Genomic DNA, 21,565 nt, shown 5'->3' on the forward strand with positions numbered 1-21,565 from the left:
GAAGGGTGGGGATCTAGAACGTGGGTAGAAGGCTGAGAGGTGGGCAGGACAGAGAGATGCCACAGCCTCCAAAGTAAACAGGTAAGAAGGAAAGGATGGATGGGCAGGTGTTTATCTAAGTGTGCTGACGGAATATACAAGACCGCCTTTGACAACAGAAGACCCGTTCCAAATCCAGCGTTCAATTGTCTTTTTGAATCGTCCTTAAACTCTCGGCAGCGTTCAGCACTGTCTATTCAAAACACTTTTCTTCCTGGGCTTTAATGCTATCACCCTCCTGGGTTTCCTCTGACCCCACTGGCAGTTTCTTTTCAGTCTTCCTTGCCGGCCCCTTCCTCCTCACCAGAACTCTAAATGCTGGAGGGCTCCAACGGTTGGTCCTAGGCTCCATTCTCTTCCCTATTTACATGTCACCCCTGGGCAATCTCATGTAGTCCCTTCATTTTAAATGACATCTCTGGCAGAGTGCACCATTATCCTCCATAGCCCTTCTCTGTACTAGTATCAGAATTTTTAGCTGGGTATCCGATAATCCAGCTAAAGACTACATTCTTCAGCTTCCCCTACAGCTAGATGTGACCCTGTGACTATATTCTGATAGGATATGTGAAGAAATATTTGCAACTTCTGAGGGGGCTGTGCTTTTAAAAGGAGGGATACCTTTCCTCTCTTCCTTCCCAATGGCTAAAATGTGGACTTGACAGCAAGAGGTGGAGCATCTATCAAGAAGACAGACAGAGGCTAATTCTCTGATGACCATGGAGCTATACCAATGAGAAACAAAGAAAATCTAACTTACTTAGGCACTATTATTTTGGGTCTCTCTGTTACAGCAAATGAACTGATATCTTAACTAAACACCATCCACATACCACCAATCGCTCTCAAATTTCTATCTCCAACTCTGACTCTCCTAGAACTATCTAGCTGCTTGCTTGCCATGTCCACTTTGAAATCTAACAGGCACCTCAAATTTAACACGGCCATTAGAGAACTCTTAATTCCACCCCTCCCAAATGTTTTCCTCCTGCAGCTTCCCCCATGTCAGGGAAGAGTACCCCCATTGCTCCAACCAAAAATCTAAAAGTTTCTTCCTTTCACTGCTCACATCCAAGCAGCAGCAAGTACTCTAACAAACCCCCAATCTAACCTTTGTCCATCTCTGTTATTACCAGGTACTCTAAGCCAGTACCATCTCTTATAGGACCTGAAATAACCTCTTAATTGGTCTCCCTGCTTCCACTCCTGTCCCACCACATTCCACTCTCCATAAAGCAGCAGAGTGGTCTTTCCAAAATCCAAGTCACATGGTGTCCTCCTCCCATAAAAATGGCTTGCCATGATACTTAGAAAAAAATCCCAGATTATTTACCCTGGCTTACAAAGGTCTGCCTCCTTCTCTTACATCATCTTGTATCACTCTTCCTCTTGCCCACTACCTTACAGCTACACTGGCTCTTCTGTTTCTCAGATACGTCAGGCTTGTTCCCAGCTTAGGGTCTTCGCGCTGGCTGTTCCCTCTGCTTCTCCCTGATTCTCACATAGCAGAGTCACTGTCACTCAGGTCTCGGCTGAAGTGTCATCTGCTCAGTGAGGCCTTCCCTTATGCCATCTAATGTATCCCATCATATTACCTTGTGTTAGTTACAGCCTGCACAGCACACAGAACATCTGATACTTTTCTTTTTCTTTAGAAAGAGGCCTCTCCCCTCATACTCTCCTAGGTACTGGCCACCAGGGGAGGCAAAGCTGCCAATCTGACTGGTCAGGCAGCAGGACAGCGGCCACAATGGCTCACCAGTGGGCAGGAGCCACTGATTCCACACAGATTTCTAGTCAAGTGAGACACAAACTGAGGTAAATACCTGTTTCTCTTCCAATCTGACGTGTTCCTAGATTGATCACAGGTGTTCCAAAAGCTCCAACCTCTCGTACTCCACAGCTGCTGTTCCCAATCATACAACCAGCATGGGCAACCAACTGTATGAACTGGTCAAATGGGACATGTTTAACTGCACGGAAATTGGGATGATGCTCAATGCCCTTCTTCCGCATCACTCGAACCATTTCTTTGCTCCCTATGAAAATGAAAAGAACCACCTGTTAAATGGCTTATGAGATAAATGGTTTATGAGATAAACCATTTCCACTGGCAAGTAAAGCCCCACCTAAAGAAATCACCCTATAAAAATTCACGATGGTTATTAGGGAGACAGTAATTTTAATTACTGATCTTTTCAGGAATGATGACTATCTAAAATGTCTGGTCAGCTCTCTGCTTCAACTCATCTAGGAACTTTAAACAGCAGCATTTGGGACGTTTCAAACAGCATTCAGCAAAGGAAATACCTTTTATTGATGCCCCAATAAAAGCTCTACCTTTAAACAGCAATTAAGAGGTTCAAGACAGGCCAGCACTCTCTCTCTTAAGCTGGGAGTTCCTAAACTGAAAGGTCTCAGGCTCCACACACCAAGCTGATCAGAGAGCCTCTGCCTCAGCTATGCTCATATTTATCCTAACAACAGCTCAACTGGATAGCACTCCCACTTACATGGACAAAGCTCCAAGAAAATACATGTAGATTCTGATACTGTAGCTGACATTTTATTTCAAATGCCTGATTTTTTTAAATGTTAAACATGTATGGGGGAGGCAATATTTAATGCCTCTCAGCTTGCCTCTTTACTCACCCTTTCCTAGCTACCATCTAGAAGGATACAAGGTTGCTACCGAGATTGGTTAGACAAGACAGGGACCAGAGACCACACCATGTTACCACACTGTGTTCACCAGTGGGCAGGAGCTACTGACTTAAGAGAAGCTGGACATGCGTGTGTTTTCTCTCTTTTTAACATTCTCTATGTGGTGAGGTAGGTAACAGACTCAGGGTGTAACTCTTTACAGCAGGCCTGACCACCTCTCTCTATGCCCAGTCCTGCCAGAGCATGCCGGTCACTGACTATAATTACTGCAGTATTTGGTACACCAGAAGATGGTACTACTCCAAGATTCAGATCTGGGCTCAGTGAAGGCTTTCTCTGGTTTAGGCTTAAACACTACGTCTGTTCTCCTACATTGGGGAATTGGGCCCTATACTACATAATGATAAAGAGATGCCACGATTATTTCCCTATTGTTCCTTATGTATATTTTATCAAAAACCCTGCGAGGAGGAGAAGTGAGTAGGAGACATGATTTAGGTATTCCTGGGACCCTTTATTTTCCTAGGGGAAAAATATCTCTAATTCTAAAGTGTATACAATCAGGAAAGTATATAACAAACAGTATCGCTGACAATGAATACTGAATGAGAGACATATAATTACATTACCAAATGTTTAGAAAATTGAAAGGATTAGAAGAATCAATATAAAGGTTTTTGAGATACTGGTACATTACCTGGATGAAACCTGGGTTGGGGGTTCTTAATTTCTTTTTTTCCAACTAACATCCTACATTGTTTCCCCTAACAGAAAAGATCATTCAAGAGACACTAAGGGAGGGATACTTTCAGACTAAGATGGTGACATCTTGGTATTGCAGGGAAGGGTCCTGCCTCCTTCATCAAAAAATGCCTAAAAGCTCAGCAATGAGTGGTATCAGCTAAACCAGTAATTGAAAATTCTGCAGTGTCAGGTCCTGCTTTGCATTTCTCATTTATATCTCATCTTCCCATTAACCTGCTTAAGGTCTCACCAGCACCAAAGGCTACAGTACCGTTCACCAGTAGGTGGTCAACCAGGTCAGGCTTGAGGATGAACCGGCTAGGGACTCCAGATCTCAACTGCCTATGCTCAAAACTAAGGTATAGCTAATATAAATAAGTAAGAGAACAAGAAATAACGGTGGCTATTTTACTGCACTCACTAGGATCATTACTTTTCTAGAGACACCCTTCAACCTTCTAAGGTTAATGTCTTTTAGCTGCTGCATTTTCTCATTGGTAGAAACTGGAGGGAAGAGACTAAATTTGGAACTACAATGGAGACTGGAGAAATTTTTTATAGTATTTCCTTCCTTTTCAGTTTCTACTAAACTCGGCAAAAACATCACGAACTTCCATCTACTACAAATTTGGTGATCCCCTGACAATTGGAATGCATTTCAGACTACAATGGCTTCAATGATAAAAGCAAGACAGGAGGGGCAGTCAAAAGAAGACATAATAGAAACAGCAAATCGGAAAAGTAGGTGGCATAACTTCATTTTCAATTACCTGCATCAATGTTTGGAAACAGAACTAGGGTCCGCTTGTTAAATGAGATAAGCGCATCCAATGTTAATTCAAACATTTTTATGGAATGCTTAATGTCAGTGGTCACAGGGTGCTGTAGTGCAACAATGTAATCTTTAGATTTTACATCATCACCTGTTTAAAGAAAAATCAAACCACACTGCTTCATTAGTTAAGAATCTTAAAGAGGAAGAAGCAAATTCTAAAAAGCAAGACCCCAAAGTCTGTGCTTAAAAATCCTAAGGAAAAAACAGTTTGCCACATTCCAGGCAGAGTATCTGAATACAGGATCAAACAGTAAGAACTCACAGGAACAAGTCCAGGAACCTAGCAACGTTAACATTTGACAAAGGCGCTTGCTACCACAAACAAAAACATGTAACTTTCAACAGCAGTCACAAGAATCTGGTGCTTTAAAATCCAAAATAGTGCAAAGCATTAGAAAAATGCAAATCTTCCCGATTTCTAACCAGTGTTTCTAATGAATTATCAACAATATTAATGAACTGATGAAGCTCAAGATTACTTTAATGCATAACTAACATAAATAAGAGACCAAAAAGTAGCAGTAATGGCTATTTCCCCGTAGTGCGTAGGGCCATTACCTTCCTAGAGACACCCTCCCACCTTCTACGGTTTATGTCTCTTGGCTACTGCATTTTCTCATTGGTGGGAACTGGAAGGAAGAGACTAAACACGCAACCTCTTGCTCCTCAATGTGCAACTTCTGACATCACTCTGCTTTGTCTCACTCAGCCCTTCTACACAACCCTTTCCATTAAGGTATCATCATTTTGTTTCATGTTGTAAAGTTCTCTATTTACTGTGGCATTTCTTTATTAGGAATTTAACAAGTCTTTTTAACTTTTTTTTTTTTTTAGAGAAGGAGGGGGAGGGGCAGAAGGAGAACGAGAAGAGAATCTTAAGCAGACTCCATGCCCAGCACAGAGCCAGACGCAGGGCCCAACCTCATGACCCTGAAATCAAGAGTCAGAAGCTTAACTAACAGGGCCACCCAGGTGCCCCAAATCTTTTTAACTTTGCTACTATTTTTACTATGACTGTTACTAATTCATGTTCTGATGACGAAGTTGCAGGTGGAGAAGCAGTTACAGGTTTTGCACAAAACATACTGGCAGGGGTGGGTGGCTTAGACTCATTGCCTTCCTATTTTGTCATCCTTCTTTTCATAAAAAAACTGCTGAAATGGTTCCAAATAGAACCTTAAGCCCCACAAGTACAATCTTGCCACATTTTGCTTTATAAGGGTTATTTGCTATTCGTTACATTTTTTCAGAAATACTAAGTTTTTCAGAATCCATCTAGAGCAAACAGTATAATCAGAATGTAAGAGTGTACACTTAGAAACATGCAAAAGGGAGGGGCGCCGGGGTGGCTCAGTCGGTTAAGCATCTGCCTTCGGCTCAGGTCATGATCCTAGGGTCCTGGGATCGAGTCCCACACTGGGCTCTCTGCTCAATGGTCCTCTGGCCCTCCCCTGGCTCATCTCTCTCTCAAATAAATAAAATCTAAAAAAAAAAAAAAAAAAGCATACAAAAAGGAGAACCTGAAAAGACAGAATTTATTCCATTGGCATTATCTAGACAGGCTCCTTGATAACTAATATCTGTCCAACGGTAAGAAATACATAGATTGGATTAACTCATTAGTAGGAAAGCCCTATTCCTTTCCTGTTCTAATGTGATCTAAATTAAAAATATACAAAATCACAGGGCACCTGGGTGGCTCAATCGGCTGAGCTCTTGGTTTTGTCTCAGGGTCATGATCTCATGGGTTTGGGGATCGAGACCCATGGTGGGCTCTGCACCCAGCAGGGAGTCTGCTTGAAGATTCTCTCCCTCTGCCCCTCCCCCCACTTGCTAGAAATATACATACAATCACTAAATCAATGTTTTTTAAGTAGGCTCCACACCCAGTGTGGAGCCCAACACAGGGCTTGAACTCATGACCCTGAGATCAAGACCTAAGCCGAGATCAAGAGTCAGGGGCTTAACCGACCGAGCCACCCAGGTGCCCCACACTAAATCAATTTTCTATTCATTAATTTCATTATACTATAGATCTACCTCTTAAAAAAGCAGAGTCCCAAATGTCTAAGATTGGTCTTGATTTGCCCTTTAGATAGTACACTCACTATAAATTAAGCAATTGACATTCTGTTTATAAAACTTTCCTTTGCCTCTTATTCAAAAAAGATAATTTCCAGGAAGCTAGATCATTGATCAGTGAAGATTTCAGAACTTAAGGCTATTTACAGAGATAATCTTAACGGTACAACTATGACTTTTGCTTTAATGATAATCACCACAATCCCTTATGTTAATAAGTACTTACAGCTTACTGCTTTCAACATTATCTGAGTATTCCAACAATCTCATATGAAAGACATTAAAATTAAAAATAGTTTTTTCAGGGGCACCTGGGTGGCACAGTCAGTTAAGTATCCAACTCTTGGTTTCAGCTCAGGTCGTGCTCTCAGGGTCATGGGATCAAGCCCTAAGTCGTGCTCTGTGCTCAGCATGGAGTCGACTTGGGATTCTCTGTCTCCCTCTACCCTTTGCCCCTCTCCCACCACCAACCCCTCTCTCTGTCAAATAAATAAGTCTTTAAAAAAAAAAAGTTTTTTCATTCCCCAAAAAACAAAATACAGGAAACCAAAAACCAAAACACCCACAACTCTACTAACCAGAAATAAACATTATGAATGATTTGGTATACATACTTCCTAAAATTTCCATTATGTTATAGTTTTAATTAAAATGGCATCCTATTATACATATAATTTTGTAGCCTGTTTTTCCTCCTTGTTGTTATTATCAGGATCTGTCCTTGTAACTATTTACCCACAGCGTATTTAATGGATTAAAACCATTCCATTCTATAAATTATAGCACAGATTTTTTTAAGATTTTATTTATTTAGTCGACAGAGAGATATAGTGAAAGCAGGAACACAAGCAGAGGGAGTGGGAGAGAGAGAGAAGCAGGCTTCCCGCGGAGCAGGGAGCCCGATGCAGGGCTCCATCCTAGGACTCAGGGATAATTGACCCGAGCTGAAGGCAGATGCTTAACGACTGAGCCACCCCAGGTGCCCCAAATTATAGCACAGATTTAAAAAAAAAATTCAATCCATTAAGACTATTCCACAGAAAAGGTGAGTCTCAGAGAGGTGAAGTCATACCATAGGGTGAGATCTATGAACGAAAACTTTAGCCTTCTGAATTCTAATGGAATATTCTACCTACAACAGTTTCTAAAAAAAAAAAAACCTTAAACATACCCAAGAGGACAAAAACAACCATTAGACTGAATAAAGTTTGATACATACCTAACCACATCCGAATGATGCTCATGTAGTCTTTGTTCTTGGCAGAGAGAAGCTTGTCATAGGAAGGGCAGCCCGCCAGAAGGATGCGGTCATGGTCCTCACACATGGATATCAGGTGTTGCTCTGCACTTCGGGTGCAGCATACATGATAATGAGCCAGTTTTGTTATGGCATGTCTGATAGAATCATCAATGGTCCCACTGACTTCCCCACCTTCAATATGAAGGATTCGGATATTCATCAAGGCAGCAGATGTAGCCAGAGCCAGGGCATCAAACCTGTCTCCATGAACAATCATGATATCAGGCTTCAAGCGATTAAGGACATCTGGTAGCTTCACTAGGGCCAAGCCCACTGATTCCACCATGGCTGCCTCATCTTCCCCTCTAACAATTGTGTGTAGCCTGGTGTTAATGTCAAAGTCATCTTGTTCAATCATGCGGTATGTGTTCCTAGAGCAGAAGAGAAAGATATGAGAGAATGTTCTTCAACACAGGGCCATAAAAACATATGAAAAAAGCAATCTAACATCAACCCTGAAGGGAGAAATATTTTCTAAAATCTACTTGTTAAAATAGACAAACTGAAGTCTAACTTACACACAAAAACTGAAAAGCACAGATCATAAGTGTACAGATCGCTTATTTTACATGAATACCCCTGTGGCCACCGCCCAGATCAAGATGTACCACATTCAGCACCTGCAAAGTCTCACTAGTGCCCTGGTCAATACCTGGATAGAGAAACACCTGACGGAGAATTTTTTTTATTAAAACAGAGACCAAAGTTTTTGGTGGTTGACTTTTCTCTTTTTATACATTTTTAAAAAAGAAATATGCTAATAAAAAAAGTTACTTCTAAAAGCAAAGTGTTTTTAATACAAAAAAAAAGGAAATTAGGATACCTGACATGTCACTATACTATAAATTTCTGAATGATGGAAATTATCTTCTGAATTTGTACTGTACGATTAATGCACCATAATTCTGAATGGGATGTAGATGTAGATTTTACAGCATTAAATTGGCTATGAAGGGTGCCTGGGTGGCTCAATCAGTTAAGTGGCCAACTCTTGCTTTTGGCTCAGGTCAAGATCTAGGAGTCCTGGGAGTCTGGCTCTGCGCTCAGCAGGGAGTCTGATCCCTCTCTCTCTGCCCCTCCCCCTGCACTCACTCTCAAATAATTTTTTTGTAATTAAAAAAATTTGGCCATGAAACGCAATTTCAAATCTGTTTCATGCTTCAATAACAGCAGCAATTCTCAATGCCTCAAGGTTTCCTATTATGAATAATTTTAAAAGATACGGATTTTTTCCCCTAAATATATATATATTTAGAACATATATAATGTAATTCTAGAATTTTTATATTTTTAATTGGAAAATATAAAATTATCGTCCCTAAACCTATCACTCAGCAATACCAATGTAAATCATTTTTTTCCTAGCCACTTTATGTACATTTTAACATGGTTGCGAACACAATTGTATAATCTATTTAATCCATTTCATATATTTTCCCAGATCATGAAAGATTCTTTACATACATCATTTTACATCATATGGATGTTGTAGTAGTCTCATCTTATAGATTCCTTGGAATTTTCCTATAAAACTATCATGTTGTCTCTAAACAAAGACAATCTTTATGTCTTTTTGTCTATTTCTCACTTTATTGCACTGGCTGTTATGTCCAGCACAAGTTGAAGAGAAGTGGTGAAAGCAAAAATCCTTACCTTGTTCTCTACCTCAGGGGGAAAGCTTACTTTTATGTTAGCTATAGGTTTTCCCACCGATGGCCTTTACCAGGTTGTGGAATTTCCCTTCTATTCAAAGTCTGCTAAGTTTTTTTTTTTTTATAACTAATTTTGTCAAATGCTTTTTTTGACATCTGTTGAGATGATCATATGTGCTTCCCCTTTATTGTTAATGTGTGAGTAACACTGATTTTCAAATGTTATATCTATCCTGATTTTCCTGAGACCAACCCACTTGGTTATGATGTATTATCTGTTTTTTATATTGCTGGATGTGATTTAATTTTTTTAATTTTCTGTCTATGTTCATAAGGGATACCGGTCTGAATTTTTTTTCTTACAATGTCAGGTTTTTTTTTTAAATGACTTGTTTTTTATTATTTTTTTATTTCATATTTATTTATTTGAGAGAGAGAATGAGAGATAGAGAGCACGAGAGGGAAGAGGGTCAGTGGGAGAAGCAGACTCCCCGCTGAGCAGGGAGCCCGATGCGGGACTCAATCCCGGGACTCCAGGATCATGACCTGAGCCAAAGGCAGAGACTTAACCAACTGAGCCACCCAGGCGCCCTGTCAGGTTTTATTATCAAGATTATGCTGACTTTTAGGGGCTCCTGGGTGGCTCAGTCTTTAAGCGTCTGCCTTCAGCTCAGGTCATGACCTCAGGGTCCTGGGTTCGAGCCCTGCATCGGGCTCCCTGCTCAGCAGGAAGCTTGCTTCTCCCTCTCTCACTCTCCTTGCTTGTGTTCCTTCTCTCGCTGTGTCTCTCTCTGTCAAACAAATAAAGTCTTTAAAAAAAAAAAGATTATGCTGACTTTTTAAGATTTTATTTGAGAGCAAGAGCAAGCACAAGTGGGGGGAGGGGTAGAGGGAGAAGCACACTCCCTGCTGAACAGGGAGCCCAACATGGGGCTTGATCCCAGGACCCTGCGACCATGATCTGAGCCAAAGGCAGATGCTTAACCGACTGAGCCACCCAGGCGCCCCAAGATTATGCTGACTTCATATAACAATCTGGGAAAATTCCCTGCTCCTCTATTTTCTAAAAAAGTCTATGTAAGATTGGTGTTATTTCCAGACAAAGGGAAAAAAAGAGAGACAAACCAAAAAGTAGACTTTAAGATTTATTTTAGAGAGAGAATCAGGGGAGGGGTAGCAGGAGAGGGAGAGAGAAACTCAAACAGACTCTGCACTGAGTGTGGAGCCCGACCTAGGACTCGACCTCATAACCCTGAGATCACAATCTGAGCCAAATCCAAGAGTGAGAAGCTTAACCAACTGTGCCACCCAGGCACCCCAAGAAGCAGACTCTTAACTGTAAAAAACAAACTGATGGTTAAGGGTGGGGAGGAATATGTCATAGGGGAGTAAAGGGTATACTTATCATAACAAGCTCTGAATAAGAATTGTTGAATCACTATATTGTACACCTGAAACTAAGATGATCCTGTATTTTAACTGTACAGGAATTAAAAACTTAAAAAGATTGTTATTTCTTGCTTAAATGTTTGATAGAATTCATAAATGACAACATCGTTTTTATGGGAAATTTTTATAGGAAGTGTTTGATAATGAATTCAATTTCTTTGATACAGGGCTATAGATATTTTCTATTCCCTCTGTGTTGTTTTGGTAAGCAGTGTTTTTTCAAGGATTTTGTCCAGTTTATATAAATTGATTGCCAACTTTGTTGGCCTAACATTCTTTTATTCTTTTAATGGCTATCAGATCAGTAGTGATATCTTCTTTGCCATCTTATATTGGTAATGTGTTCTCTTTTTCTTCGGCTCTGTTAGGAATTTGTCAACTTAATATTTTTAAGTATAATTCTCTATTGCTTAATCTACTTTTGTTTCATTGATTTCCACTCTTCATCGTTTCCTCCCTTCTACTTACTTAGGGGTTTTCTCATCCTGTTCTTAATAAAGTGAAAACACTAACTAAACTTTTTTAAGATTTTACTTATTTATTTGACAGAGAGAGTGTGAGCACAAGCAGGGGAAGCAGCGGGCACAGAGAGGGAGAAGCAGGCTCCACTGAGCAGAAAGTCCAATGTGGGGCTGCCTGAGCCCAAGGACAACCTCAAACGCCAAACACTTAACCGACTGACCCACCCAGGTGCCTCTCTAAACTCCTTTTCTTTTTTTTTTAAGATTTATTTATTTGACAGAAAGGGTGAGAGATTACAAGCAGGGGGAGCAGTAGAGGGAGAGGGAGAAGCAGACCCCCCGCTGAGCAGGAAGCCCGATGCGGGGCTCAATCCCAGGACCCTGGGATCATTACCTGAGCCGAAAGCAGATGCTTAACCATCTCAGCCACCTAGGCGCCCCTCTAAACTCCTTTTCAACCGAACTGTTTTTTCCTCCAAGCATTCCTTCATCTATACCCACAAATTTTGATATACTGTAATATTTATTATTCAGTTCAAAAGATTTTTCAAATTTCCCTTAGAATTTGTTTGGTCCATGGGCTTAGACTTCAGCAGTAAAACAACTTTTTTTTTTTTAAAAGAGTGCACACCTGCATGTGCGCAATGGGGGGGGGTGGAGAGGGAGAGGGAGAATCTCAAGCAGACTCCACGCCCAGCACAGACCCTGACATGGGGCTCGATCTCATGACCCTGAGATCATGGCCTAATCCAAAATTAAGAGTCAGACACTTAACTGAGCCACCCAGGCACCCCTTTTTATATTTTTTATTAAAAATTTTTAAACAATCTGACTTAAAAATGAACTAAAGACCCAGGATCGAGTCCCACATCGGGCTCCCTGATGAGCAGGGAGTCTGCTTCTCCCTCTGACCCTCCCCCCTCTCATGTACTCTATCTCATTCTCTCTCTCAAATAAATAAATATTTTTAAAAAATGAACTAAAGACCTTAATAGACACCTCACTAAAGATAATGTAAAATTGGCAGATAAGCATATGAAAAGATGCTCCACATCATATGTCATCATGGAAATGCAAATTAAAACAGATACTGCTACACACCTATTAGAATGGCCAAAATCAGAACACTGATATCACCAAATGCTGATAAGCACAGTGGAGTAACAGATACACTCACTCATTGATGGCATGAATACAAAATGATACAGCCACTTTGGAAGACAGTTCAGTGGTTTCTTATAAAAGTAAACATGGGCACCTGGGTGGCTCAGTTGGTTGAGCAGCTGCCTTCGGCTCAGGTCATGATCCTGGAGTCCCAGGATCGAGTCCCGCATCGGTCTCCCTGCTCAGCAGGTAGTCTGCTTCTCCCTCTGACCCTCTCCCCTCTCATGTGCTCTCTCTCTCTCATTCTCTCTCAGATAAATAAAAATAAAAATAAATAAATAAAACTAAACATATTCTTACCACACAAGCCAGCAATCAGGCTCCTTGGTATTTCCCAAAGGAGCTAAAAACTTATGTCCACACAAAACTGAAAAACGGATATTTGCAGCAACTTTATTCATAAATGCCTAAACTTGGAAGTAACTAAGATACCCGTGAGTAGATGAATGAATAAACTATGGTAAATCCAGAAAATGGAATATTATTCAGTGCTAAAAAGGACTATCAAGGGCGCCTGGGTGGCTCAGTCAGTTAATCGTCTACCTTTGGCTCGGGTCATGATCCCGGGGTCCTGGGATCGAGTCCCGCACCGGACCCCCTGCTCGGCAGGGAGTCTGCCTCTCCCTCTGCTCCTCCCCCCTGCTCTTGTTCTCTGTCCCACTCTCTCTCAAATAAATAAATTATAAAAAAATTTTTAAAAAGGACTATCAAGCCATGGAAATACATGGAAACATGGAGACTTAAATGCATATTACTAAGTGAAAGAAACCAATCTGAAGTGGCTACATACTATATGATTCCAACTACATGACATTCTGGAAAAGGCAAATCTACAGAGATGGTAAAATCTATGGAGATAGTTATAGAACACATTTTTAGGGCAGTGAAACAATTCTGACACTATAATGGTAGATACAAGTCATTATACATTTGTCCAAACATACAGAATTTACACCACCTGGGTGGGCGCCTGGGTGGCTCAGTTGGTTAAGCATCGGACTCTTGATTTCAGCTCAGGTATGATCTCGGGGTCATGAGATCAAGCCCCGCATTGGGCTCCACGTTGGGTGTGGAGCCTGCTTAAGATTCCCTCTACCCTCCTCCCCACATTTGCGTGTACGCACGCGCTCTCTCTCTCAAAATGTAACGTAAAGAAATGTACCCCTGGAGGTGAGGGCTAACACTGATAATGGGGGATACTAAGCATGTGTGGAGGCAGAGAGGTATACAGGGTAACCCCAGTACCTTCTGCTCCAATTTGCTGTAGATCTAAAACTACTCTAAAATGTTTTAATATTTTGTATCATGTACTCATATGAAATAAATGAACAAATGAATTTCTAACTAGTCTCTTGTTACTTATTTGATTTCCTTTTTCACCCAGTTCTTAAAGAGTATAAAAATGCTGGTTTTTTAAAAGTATACAAGTAGTTGAAATAGAGGGTAGCTTATTTTTCTGTTTTAATGTCTTTGAAATACAGATAATACATTCACATGGTTTAAAATTTAAGATACAAAAGGTTCTCTAGTGAAAAGGCTACCTTCTCACTTTTGTCTCCCAGTCATCCAGTTCCTCTCCCAGAAGCAACCAACTTATGTCTGAATGTACTTTACATGACTTTTCCATTAAGTACCAGTCCACTGTCCTATCTAGCAGTCTCACGAGACAAATACTGCCTTTCCACTCTTACTTACTATGGCAGACAGGAAAACGCAACACAATTTCCTTGAGAGCCTCTGTCCTACTCATCTTCCCAACAAACTTTTCAAAGAAGCAAAAGAACACACTTACACTTCATTTCAGGCTCTAGCTAAAATTTTTCTTCTACTTTGTCCTATGTAAGAAAACCCAGTGGATTTTCTTAGATAGCCAGAATTCATTTCACATTTTTAAAACCTATGGATTTTTGAGCTATACATGAGTTTCTCCTCTACTCTTTAAGTATTTTCTTAGAGAAAACTGGTTTTTAGAGGCAGGTTTTTGTTTGCTTTTGTTGTTGTTGTTGCCTTGCTTTTACAGAATAGTCTGAAAAGGCAATTTTACTTTAACACAAGCTTCTTTCATATATAATACGGTATTACTGACCACCTTTGGAAGCTGCATGATGTTTTTATGCCACAAGAGTGCACTAAATGCCACTTTATTACCCAGAACAAAATGAATGTTCATCTTTGGTTTAGACATTCTGTTCCCTCTAAGATTTCCCAACTTTCATTTTTCAAATTTAGACTGTGATCAATAACAAACCTAATGACAAACACCAAGATAAATACCAATGGCAATATAACATTCTAATTTATCTTGTAAATTAGATTTTTAAAATCTTGTTTCATACCTACTACTTTATATGCTGTCAATCTATATAAGAGTTTTAAGAAAGCAGTACCATTAGAACTCACAAAACATATTACAGGAAGTTACATTATTAGAGTCACACAACATATAAGTGGCATTTCTCCTGAATGTAACAAGTAATAATAAAAATATTTATAGCTATCATTTATCAAGCACCTATTAAGCAGCTACACTGCGATGGGCCACTTCCTATCACTACCTCCATTCTTCACAGTAACTACACCACAGGTTTTCGCTCCATTTTATAACCGAGGAACCTGAAGATGCAACTTCTCCAAGGCCATATAAAAACTAAGAGGGAGAACCGGGATTTGAAGACAGGTACACATGGCCACAAGATCCAAGCTCTCTCTAGTACACCATGTTGCAATGAAGGATGTCGTAAGAAATTGCTTTCATCTTACCCGTAGTCATCTATCAGGTGAGAGCCAAGTACCACCACATCAAGTTCAAAGAACTCAGGTTCCATTTTAATGCCAAACATGATCGGGGCAAGTTTAGAATAATCAGCACGGTTGCAAGTAGCAACGCAAACCCGAAGCTTTCTGTTATTCCCATTCTTCTCCATGACTTGTTTCTTTTGTTTTGAGAGGTTATTAAAATAGAGTTCCTAAAGTTGCAAAAATAAAAATTATTTATCATCAGAATGATACATCCTAGACATAAACACAGAATTTTCTAGTTCTAAGTTTGTTTTTTTTTAAGATTTTATTTATTTGACAGAGAGAGACAGAGCGAGAGAGGGAACACAAGCAAGAGGGAGAGGGAGAAGCAGGCTTCCCGCGGACAGGGAGCGCGATGTGATCCCAGGACCCCGGGATCATGACCTAAGCTGAAGGCAGATGCTTAATAACTGAGCCACGCAGGCGCCCCTAGTTCCAAGCCTTTTAGCCACCATTTAATACAGTGCTTCTTAACCTTTTTTCCCCACCGCTGCTGCTATGTGACACACCCACTGGTATATCCAGAGCTAGGAAATTCCTGCCAACTAATTCCACCCCTTTCTCTCACACTTAAGAAAACACACTGGAATGCAATTAAGAAACAGTGACATAAATCAGCTCCCATTTAAAAGGCAAGCAAACATCAGCTCTTTATTAGAAATTACTTACCATACCTCACAACTGATCCCGACATACCAGACTACTGAAAACAACTGATCTAGTTCAACTCCCTCTCTTACAGAAAGGGAAACACATGTTTTGAGAGAGGAAATTACTTCCCCAAGATTCAAGATCACATCTTATAAGGGATAGGATCTATTCACCCTCACACTAAACACCCACTATATACAAAGCACTTGATTAGTGTTGGGGAAGAGAAAGGTAAAATAAAAAACCTTACCTTCAAGGCCTCATTAGTTCCTATAGCCAGTGCCTACAAACTTCTGACAATTCCAAATGCCTACCAGGTATCTACTGACCCATACACACCTTAAAGTCAATGGCCCAAACCGAACTTACTGTTTTCCTCATTTCTGTTCCTCCTTCCTTGTTCTCTACCTCAGGTACGAACTTCCATTCATCCAAATGCCTTGACCCTTACCATCCCTGTCTTCTCTGTCCCTTACTCTGTACCTCCTAAACCCTGTCAGTTCCACCTCCTGAACTTTTTTTAAGTAGGCTCCATGCCCAGCGTGGAGCCCAAAGCAGGGCTTCAACTCACAACCCTGAGATCAAGACCAGAGCTGAGATGGAGTCCGATGCTTAACTGACTGAGCCACCCAGGCGCCCCTCCACCTCCTGAGTATCTTTCAACTCTAGCTCCTCCTCTTCATCCCCAGGACACCCCCTAGTCTAACCTCTCATTTTAGGTCTGAACCATTGTTAACAACGCCAAAGTAGTTTGCCTGTCTCTAGTCTTGCCCTGCCTCCCACACACTTTCAGAGTGATCTTTCCAAAGTTCACAAATTTGATTATCATGCTCAACAGAATACACAACCTATGAATAAAGTCCAAATTCTGATCTGGACCTACCCCATCTTTCCAACCACTTCTCCTTGACCTACAATTACCCTTACTCTGTGCCAAAGCCATACCAAGTACCTGCGTTCAACCAGTGAGTCTCCAAATTTCTGTGCCTTTCTAGACGTATGCACCTCTAGGTAAAACTTGCTTTCCCTCTGGCCTGGGCTCCTCCTCCTCCTTCAAAACTCAGTCTAAGCGTTGCCTCCTCGTTAAAACCTCTACATAAGCTTCAGTTCCTCTTCACCTCACCCTTTTTAGCTGCTGCCTTCCTCTGAGCACTATGGCCCTACCCAACACATAATACTTTTGCTCAACTTCTCTGCCCATGCCGGCCCTCCCTCTTGCCATCTATACCCTCCATTCAAAGTAAAAATCAGGGGCAAGGGATAAGAGATGTTTTATGGAGCATTTTAAACTTCTCTATATCAATGTAAAACTCCACCTCAAAGATCCACTGCTTTTGCTTCAGGAAGTATGTCAATATTTAGAATTTGCAATCAGGAATATGAGATGTTTTATGGAGCATTTTAAACTTCTCTATATCAATGTAAAATTCCACCTCACAGATTCAATGCTTTTGCTTCAGGAAGTGTGTCAATATTTAGAATTTGCAATCAGGAATACAAAGAAGCTTGATTAAGGATGCCAGTAGAAGGGGCGCTGCCCTTTAGATCAGTGTAAACTCTAAAACCCACTGGAAATCTCATCAGCTGCCATCTCATCTCTATTAGGCTCAAACTTCTGTGAGCACACAAACTGCCCCATCATTAGGCCCATTCTGAACTCAACAATCGCCAGTAAAAGCTAATTCCATCCAACAAAAAGCATTCATGATATAATGATATAGGCATTCTGTCAAGAGAGTTGTATTCACCAGATCTAAGCACTACCTAATTAAAGACAAAAATACTTTTCCAAAAATGGTTGTCTTAAATGTTCTTATACATAATCCTTCCTTCACTGATCATTAAATTTGAGCTGAATAAATTGTTGGTCATATTCAACTTGCTAGGTGAGGCAAATCATTCATGGTTGGTCAATTTGTTTTTATTTTAAAAGAACATAAATTCTGCCTCGCAATACTAAAATGTTTAGTATTTACCAAGTAACTCAAAAGTTATTCTACCAAAACAAAAGTAAGCTAGCCAAACAAACAAACTATGAAAAGGCAAAAATGTTACTAAGACCAAAGTTTTCTTCAGGAAAGAACTTAAATCTTTAAAATATGGTTAAAATGCCTCTTTAAGGAGAGAGGTTTGGGGTTTTTTAAAATAATCTTAACTATTTTTTTTCTAAGGGAGTACTTTCGCATGGTTTAAAACTGAGAAATCACAAGAGGCTATATAGCAAAAGTCTTATCTGTGTTCCCCAGCCACATACTTCTTCTCCCTGGAAGCTATGAGTTACTAGTTTCTCATCTATACTTTCACAGGTAAACCATACATATATAAATACAGATGTATTTGCTTATAAATACATACAGCATATATTATACAACTGATAACTTTCTACAAACTGATGTTGCATACCTTGCTTTTCAAAATGCTTTTAATTATGTTTCTGAATTGAATGGTAAAATGGGAAAGTCTAAAGGCACTGGAAATATCAAAACTAAAAGTGCAAAGTTTTGAAAATTGCTGGCCATCACCTCTTTAAATATATGAAGGGTTATGAAAGACCCAGAAGTAAAAACAATCAGTGTCACAAACATTTAGTATCTACTCTGTGCAGAGCACTATAAAGAAAGCTGAGACACAGAACTGAAAAAGACCCTGTCTCTGATTTTTAGAAACCTTAAATCTAGTACCTGACACCAGGCCACATAACAGATCTTAACTAGTTCACTTTTCCAAACAGAATCCCCGGAAACAAAATTAATTTTTTTCTCAGCCCAGTATACATTACTATTTGCTCTGGATAAGAGGTCATACCCAAAGATACATTTTTATACTGAGAACTATGACCAGAGTCCCCATGACCAGTATAGAATGAATGGCAAAATAATGAGTGGCAAAATGGACTTAAACTGTAATAGGACAAATTTAAGTTGCATAAAGTACAACGTAAACCAAACAATATAAAACTCGATTCTTTACATGATGGAATACCAGACAGCAATTAAAATGTATGGACTATGTCTGTATTTGTCTATATTAATAAATCTCAGAAACAGAACATTAGAGGAAAACAGCAAATTCTAAAAAGTTAGTTACAATAGGGTACCATTTTTGTAAGTTTTTTAAAATGTATAAAACATTACTGTATGTTGTTTATTGATCTAAAGTTCCACGCCAACTCAGGAAAGTAGTTACCTTTGGAGAAGGAAGGAAGGAAAAGAAAAATGGGGCTTTTCAGGCTTTAGCTAACATTTTTTTTTTAAATCATACCATAAGCAGAAATATGAAACAAACATGGTAACATATTAATATGTGTTAAATCTTGGTGACTGGTAGAAGGTGTCATACCATCTTCTGTCCTTTTAAGCACATCTGAAATTTTCATTCTTAAAAACAAGAACTCTTTTAAACAGATATTATGAAGTAGGTATGTCGTCCATAGTCTCTAAAGCCTAAAGCTCAGAAAGTCAGGAGGGATTGGATATTTGCCCCCATTTCACCTATGAATTCCAAAATTGTAACTAAAATAAAGATAAATGCCAGAGAAGTATGCTTTCATCTTGAATTCACTGGCTATCTCTGAGAAACCCAATTCCTAAAGACCACTTCCTGCATTCTCTCAAGAGTGACCATTTTAAATACTGACAAAAGGTATTCAACACTTTCCAGAATAATATTCCACTTAGCTGTAGAAAAAGACTCACAAACATTTGGCTCAAGCAATCACTGAGCAAAGAGTAACAGCAAACATTTGAGAAGTATTTCTGAGGTGCTACGCACTTGTGTTAAGAGCTTCGTAAGCATTAACCATCTCATCCTGACAGCCCTCTCACTAGCCCCATTTTACAGAGGAGGACACTGAGGTACAGCCAAAATAATTTACTTGCCCCAAATCACATTTAATAATTGCCAGAACCAAAAATCAAACCCAGCACGCAGGATACTGCCACATCCAGTGTTTGCCTAGTATCCGATCATTAACATCCATGGACCTTTGTGCCAGGTCCTGCCAGGCCCCACAGCAATGAAAAGAACATGATATATCATTCTTCCCTCCGTGCAGCGGGGATGAGAGTCAGGATTAAGAAGAAGGGGCTATATAAAAACGGCCTGAAATTCAGAAACCTATTCCTGAGCTGTAATTTGCTTTGGCTTCTTCCAGACCCTCTACAGCTGCTAAACTGCACCCCTCCTTTCAGAGAAGACAATACTTTATCGTGCTCTAACAATTTAACGGCTGTGCTCAGATTTGGGCGAAAAAATAAACGCCTATCAAACTTCTAAGAAAGCCAAGACTCAGAACGTAGTCAGGATTGGGCGCAGATCTTCAACATCTTTTAGTTCAACCCTTTACACCCCAGGGCAACTTGTCTGTTAAGGACCTCGCCGCCTTCCTTTGCACACCTCCGTAACAGAACCTTATCTCCCAGGGGGACAGCCTGCTTCCTTACTGGACAGCACTGCCCCTGGGTTGGAGTCACTCCGAGCCGCCGGCTACTCGCCCGGGGCCCGCAATGAACCTGTCTGCTCCGCGGGCCACAAGACGGAGCCCGTGACCGCAATACAGAGGGGCCCTGGCACGTAGGCCTGCGGAAGACAGGGCGAGGGCCGGGTCTTGTGCGGGCCTGGGGACACGGGGAGGTCCGAGGCCTCCGCCGGACCGCGGAGGCCACGAGGCAGGAGTCGGAAAAGGAGGCCGTGGGGGCCCGGAGGATGCTCTCCCCGGCCCGTCCCCCGAGTCCCGGCCGATGCGGGGCTCTCACCAGACGCTGGCGCGCAGCTCCCTTCCCCGCCGCCACCGCCGCCGCGCCTCGCGGGCGAGAGCCGAACGCAACACCAGAAGGCTGGCCCGCGCAAGTCCGCCCCTGCGGCTTCCACAAGTCCGCCACGCGCGTAGACGACTCTCGTCTCGACCCCAGCCCCGCACGCCCCAGCACGCGTACCCCCGGCACCGAATCGGCGAACGCGCCCTTACGTAACCTGAGAGCGACCCTGTGATTGGCTGCGCCCGCCCGGGCCCCACCCTCTTGCCAAACGGTTTCTGGCAGGGGCCCCGTGAGGGGGGCGGAGTGTTTTCCGTTGTCGTGGCGGGCCGGCCAGTGTGTGCTCCCCGCCCCGGCGCGTTCTCCTCCGCCGCCCGCCGCACGCACGCTGGGGAACGCGGGTCCTCACACGTGGCAGTTGTTTTGGCCTTGCACCCAAGGGAGAATTACGCCTTCTGTTCCCTCAGGCATTTCGTAGGCCCTGACCAAAACAATACTGTCGCGCAGCCGGTCCGCTCCAGAGCCGTCTCTTGAGGTAAAGCCTTGCCACTCCAGGAGCATGTCTGCTAGAAGACTGATGGAGTGTTGATAATGATCCAAACAAGGCAGATAGCAGCTGATCATAAGGCGCTCCACCTAGGTCTCCCCTTCAGGGCACCTTCCACCAGTCCGGGCCCGGGGATGTCCAAAGAGGAACTTGGCAGGCGCAGAAAAGGTGGCGGAAGAGGGCTCCCACGGCGCCTGATAAAGACTTTTAATGATCTTTTCAAATCACCGAGTCACCAAAGACAAGCTTCGAATGAGTTGGTGTTACAAAACATTAAAACATTTTTTACAACCATTAAATAATTTACCACAGGTGAAACTATTTAACAACTCATCCAGCGTTCTTGCTGTAAAGCGAATTTCAAATCCAATAAAACTTTTGCATTTCATGTATTTCAATTAATGATGAAGCTGTAATTTGCAGA

At 41.4% G+C, this 21,565-nt stretch overlaps 1 protein-coding gene across 3 annotated transcripts in view; it reads right to left on the minus strand.

Moving 5' to 3' along the window:
• The window catches only part of GNE (glucosamine (UDP-N-acetyl)-2-epimerase/N-acetylmannosamine kinase), a 34,463-nt gene extending 13,691 nt beyond the window's left edge, over positions 1–20,772 (minus strand). Inside the window, exons 1-5 of one of the 3 annotated variants that reach the window (XR_003610224.2) lie at positions 20,595–20,674; positions 15,151–15,356; positions 7,584–8,035; positions 4,218–4,370; positions 1,866–2,078 (exon numbers count right to left, since the gene is read on the minus strand). Coding sequence is in view for 2 of the 3 variants with exons in the window: in XM_028108759.2 (XP_027964560.1) it covers positions 1,866–2,078; positions 4,218–4,370; positions 7,584–8,035; positions 15,151–15,314 (982 nt within the window). In the remaining variant the exon portion in view is untranslated. Of the gene's footprint in view, positions 1–1,865; positions 2,079–4,217; positions 4,371–7,583; positions 8,036–15,150; positions 15,357–20,594 lie in introns of all 3 variants that reach the window. The other 2 variants (XM_028108759.2, XM_028108760.2) reach the window with 2 other exon arrangements.
• Positions 20,773–21,565: the final 793 nt, after the last annotated feature.

Source organism: Eumetopias jubatus, unplaced genomic scaffold, assembly GCF_037043125.1.
Source record: "Eumetopias jubatus isolate StellerSeaLion01/CBP00866 unplaced genomic scaffold, mEumJub1_p1.0 scaffold_15, whole genome shotgun sequence".
NCBI classification, from domain to species: domain Eukaryota; kingdom Metazoa; phylum Chordata; class Mammalia; order Carnivora; family Otariidae; genus Eumetopias; species Eumetopias jubatus.